General features: G+C 47.1%; 1 protein-coding gene across 1 annotated transcript; it reads left to right on the top strand.

Moving 5' to 3' along the window:
* Positions 1-3228: 3228 nt before the first annotated feature.
* LOC137570482 (uncharacterized) lies at positions 3229-4652 on the top strand. The gene is made up of 2 exons (XM_068279190.1): positions 3229-3950; positions 4289-4652. The coding sequence occupies exons 1-2, from the start codon at positions 3235-3237 to the stop codon at positions 4650-4652; spliced, it is 1080 nt and encodes a 359-aa protein (XP_068135291.1). The 5' UTR covers positions 3229-3234.
* Positions 4653-5132: the final 480 nt, after the last annotated feature.

Raw genomic sequence — 5132 nt, 5'->3', positions numbered from 1 at the left:
ATTTAAATTTGTCTTCTCCAGGAGTCCTTAGGAGGCTGTGTACTGCGCATGTGTAAGTGTGTGCTTGCACATGCACGGTATGGAGCGACTCATCTTTGGAAGTAGTCGGGGACACGTGTGCTTCCAAAGCCTTCCGAGGATCTTCAAAGGCGTATTTGATCAGTTGGTCAAATAATTGCAATGGGATGACAGTGGTGGACCGAGGACACAGAGAGGGGACCAGGAAGGTTCTATAGGATCCAGAGCCTTCCCTCTCCATAGGTGAGTATCTAAGATTTTTTATAGACTGGCTTCAGTATCACTTTAAAATACTGCATTTTGAAGCATTTCAAAACACTGAGGATGTCCAGTTGTAGGAGATGCTTTCTAAACTATTGCAAATTATGTTTAAATGCCTATGTGTGAATAATCCTAAAATAGCTGGCATTTTAATAATGCCTTTGTGAGGACAGACCCTACATTTATGGCCAGAGCATGTGCACACATAGGCATTAAAAAATGCAAGGCATTTTTGTCTTATTCACATATAGGCATTTCAAAATACTTTAGCAAGCATATCCCATGTTGGAATCTATTGAAACCCGATGTGCTGTGTGCAGGGCCGGTTCTAGAATGTTTGCTGCCTGGAACAAAAGTATGAGGGTGCGCCCACCCCCCCTTCCCCCATTTGAAATGATTGCACAGCAACTGAGAATTTGCACCATGCAAACAAAACAAAATGCCCTCAGTATAGGTAGGTAGGGAGCCAGGTATAGGTGCCACCAGTATAGGAATCCAGGTATAGGTGCCACCAGTATAGGAGTCTAGGTATATGTGCCCCCTGTATAGGACGGCAGGTATGGGTGCTCCCAGTATAGGTAGCCAGGTATAGATGCCCCCATTGACGGCAGTTGGTAGATGTCTGCGGCTCTTCCGGCACTGGGTCCCAGTCTCCCCTCCTTCAGTGGAGACGGCTCCTTCTCCTTTATAGCTGTTTCTTCTGGTGCAGTGCCGGGCAGGCAAATGAGGGGCTGGTGAATGGTGAATCAGAGTAGCATAGCACATGCTACAAACTTATGCCTGCTAATTGTCAATGACAAGAGCTCCACTCGTCCTGCCCTGAGCCCCTGCGGGTTCGTAGCGCTCGCTATGCTATTCTGATAAGGTGTGTTAACTTTGATAAGGAGTGTTATCGTCGATAAGGCGAGTTATCTCGGATAAGGCGTGTTAACTCGGATAAGGCATGCTATTTGTCTTAGTGAATCAAGCCCATGGTGTCACAACTGTCATAATATCGCAGCCATTGGTGATATTGATTATAATACAGAAGCCATATTTTTCATTTTTCTGTCTGCTGTGTACTATTTCAGACGTGTATATATATTCAGAAGCTGTCTGGCTTTGGGGGTATAATTGTCACCTGGCTGAAGGAAGCTGCTATTTTGAGTTTCTATATGTCAATGTAAATTACATTTGCATTCAGGTTCCAGCAAGGAAGCTACAATTGTCTGCATTGAATAGACCAGTTATGTTGAATAGCCCAAAGAAACCTGGACAGTAAATTAGGAAATATCTACCTAGCCTCTAGCAAGGAAATGCTTCATTAGACAATTACCCGACCAGTTGGGCTGGAAGTGTTTGATTTGCTTTGAAGCCTATACATGTGAACGGCTACCTGTTGTTCTGAATATTGGGCTAGAGTCTAAGTGGGACAGGAAACCCTTGAAGTTTGCATATCACAGCAAGCAAAGATGTGACAGTGATCCGTGCTAACGGTGATGTCACAATCTGGAGGAAATTGGATTAATTTTAGATGTGCACATTGTGTAGCCCCAGGCTACCTGTCTTCCTATAAAAATCAGCTTGACGGACACAAAACTTGTAGTTCCCTGGAGATAGCAAAGACACTAGAACTGCCCTGGTCCTACCAGCCGCTGCGGTCTCCCGCAAACAACGTTTAGACCTTCATGCTGGTAACATTTTATTCCCGTTTTTATTTTTGAGCAAACTGTCTTGTTGTTTGTCTTTGTAATTTTTACCTTGCTTTTGTAAATCTTTTGTATATATTACTTTCTACACTGTTCCACTTTTTTTCTGGAATATTAAATATTTATTTAATAAGTTTGACTTCTGATGTACTAACAGCTCATAGTCTTAGAGAGACTGCAGTGTAATTTGCGTTACAAGTTCAGTGCCTGATTGTGCCTTACTACTGTGTGATTGGGTTGTGTGTGTGATGTTACCGTATTTGGCCTAAGCGCGAAGCTGACCCAAATACGAAAATGCTGGACTGAGTGCAGACCACTCGACAGCAGAGTGGGAATTGTTGAAGTGTCTAGCAGCAGCTAGTGGTGGCAGTGAGAAATGTTTTGAGAGGTGACAGCCTTGTGTTAGCTTGAATAAGGCTGCTTCCCCTCGCGATCTAATCCAACCCCCAGTCCGGGACCATCTCTGCAGGCTTGCCGTGGGGCCGGTTCCTGACATTATTGGCTGGCAGTGGTGGGAACGCTCAGTACATTAGTCTGCAGTTTAGCTCTCTATCCTGTGTACTAAGGGCTGGAAGCTTGCTAGAAGCGACTAGCCTACAGAAGTCTACTCAGTGCAGAATCTATATACTTTTTTTCACAAAGGTACACACTTGGCATTTTGCTTCCCCTTCCCCTTTTTCTTTTTATTTGGCAATACGATGGCTCAAAAAGCAACTAGCTATAAGAAACAGAATCAAAACGACTTACTCAACCTGTGTGAGCACAGAGGCATTGAGATGGTGAGAGGCCAGACTAAGGAGAAGTTAGTTCGTGCCCTCGAGGAGTATGATGAGGTAGAGCAAGCCCATGCTCCAACGCCAACAGATGCAGCTCACAACACCTCAGAGGAGTAATCGCTCCCACCACAGGATGCGAGTGGAGACAATGTCCTGGATGATCCACCGAACACGGAGATGGCATCTCTGGAAGCTGATCTACAGCTCCTGAACTCGGTTGATCCCGAACTGCACCTAAAGCTGATTCTACTGCATCGACAAGCCGAGGAGGATCGTGCGGAACGTCGACATCAGGCAGAGAAGGAACGAGCTGAATGGTGACATAAGGCCGAGAGGGAAAGTGCTGAGTGGGACACCAGGCAGAAAGGGATAAAGCCCATCACTAACACCAGCTGGAGCTGGCTAAACTTCAGCAGCAGAACCGGTCTGCTGGACCCGCAGAACGCGGAGGTGAGCGAGACCACCGAATCCCCCTGGATAAGTTCCCTGCTATGGACAAGGACTCTGACATAGACACTTTCTTACAGGGGTTTGAAAGGACTTGTCGTCAGTATGGGGTGCCCCAAGAGCAGTGGGCAAGATATGCCACACCAGGGATGAGAGGCAAGGCCCTGGAGGCATTTGTGAGTCTTCCACAGGAGGAAGAAATGGACTTTGAGGCAATCAAGCAAGCCATCATTAAGCAATACCACCTCACGCCACAGGTGTATCGCAAACGTTTCAGGACAGTGCAGCGAGGTCCTAATGACAGTTACCTGGATCATGCTTGCAACCTGCGCACTGCCTTCCAGCAGTGGTTAAAAGGACTGTCTGTTAAAACCTTTGATGCCCTGCAGGTACTGATAATAAAAGACCAGTTCCTCCACACATGTCCTGTTGAGGTCTGGCAGTTTGTACTGGACCGAGTGCCGAAGACCGTGGATGAGGCAGCGGAAGTCGCTGATTCCTACACTTCACATCGAGCATCTGATTTCCGAAGGACTACTGCACCCAGCTGGAAGGGAGAAAAGACCACAAGACCTTCTCCTCTGATCACCCAGCAAAGCCAAGCACCACAGCCTTCTGGAGTTAAAACAGCCACCGTTGACACTCGGAAATGTTTTGCATGTAACAAACTGGGTCATATCAGTGCTACATGCCCAGAAAAGAAGAGGGAAGCCCCAAAATCTGACGGGCCCAAGCTGTTTTGTTTGCAACCAGGAATGCAGTACTGAACCCGGGTTCATAGGTGTTAGAGTGCTCACACCATGAGCACCCTACACCGTTGCTTAATGAATTGCCATTGAAGGTTGCATTGTTTGATCTATATGACCCAGTCTATATCATTATTATGGATAGTATGGATAGTATCTAGCATATATGTGGAAGATTTAGGTTGGTCAGTTTTTAGATGTTTTTCATAATTTGTATATCGGAATTATGTATATTGAAATAAAATGTTTATGAATTTTTTTGATACCCTGAATAAGTGTTGTGCTGTTTTTGTGAGCTACCCAGTACTTTTTTCCTGTTCAGTTTTTCTCTTAGCACACACTTTGGTCAGAGTGCATTGTCTTTTGCAATTTGTGCTGTCATGGTTGGGGATACAGTTACCACTGGCCTGAGAGACACTAGAGCAGAGGTGACTCTAGTGCACCCCCAGCTTGTGAATCCGAAGGAGTACATTCCTGGCAAGACTATGGCTGTCAAAGGAGTTGGGGGTGTCAGCCCAGCCATACCCACTGCATGGGTTCACCTGGACTGGGGTGCCGGCAGTGGAATGAGAGAAGTAGGGGTAACTGATGCCATCCCCAAAAACGTTTTGTTGGGTACTGACCTGAGACGGTTAGTGGCCCGGTATGAGCCTACTCCAACCCCTGGAGCCTGCATCCCCACCAGAAGTCCAGGACTCATGCAAGGTACTGTTTGATAACTCTGTGCAAGTGGGGGGTGCTGGTGAGCCTCCAGGGGCTACGGACTGTGTACTAGGAGCCAGTCCTAGTAAGTCTCCAATGCCCAGGCCTGGAGGGAGACCTGTTGTTACCATGAATACAGATAATGTTGATGTAATATGTGATTTGTTGCATAATGACGTGTAAGGTGAACACTCCGTCAGCTGCCGTGGTTACCTGGGCTGCAGCAGACGAATTGTCCACTGAAGGGGCTGATGTCACTGGGTCAGAATCTTCCACTTCAGAGCCTGGCTCTGAGGGCCCAGAGGTCTCTCAGTTTGCCACCTCCCTGGTGCCTGTGGATGACAGTGCTGAGTTCTCTGAGGCTGTACGACTTGATAGCAGCCTGGAGGGACTCAGGGGCCTGGCGGACAGGGCACCGACCGAGGGCGACAAAGTGAGGGTGTACTGGGAGCAAGGCAGACTATACAGAGAGGTTATTCCCTCTGAGCTGTCTG

This window comes from Hyperolius riggenbachi, chromosome 1, assembly GCF_040937935.1.
Source record: "Hyperolius riggenbachi isolate aHypRig1 chromosome 1, aHypRig1.pri, whole genome shotgun sequence".
Taxonomy (NCBI): Eukaryota; Metazoa; Chordata; class Amphibia; order Anura; family Hyperoliidae; genus Hyperolius; species Hyperolius riggenbachi.
This window is presented reverse-complemented; position numbering and strand designations above follow the sequence as displayed.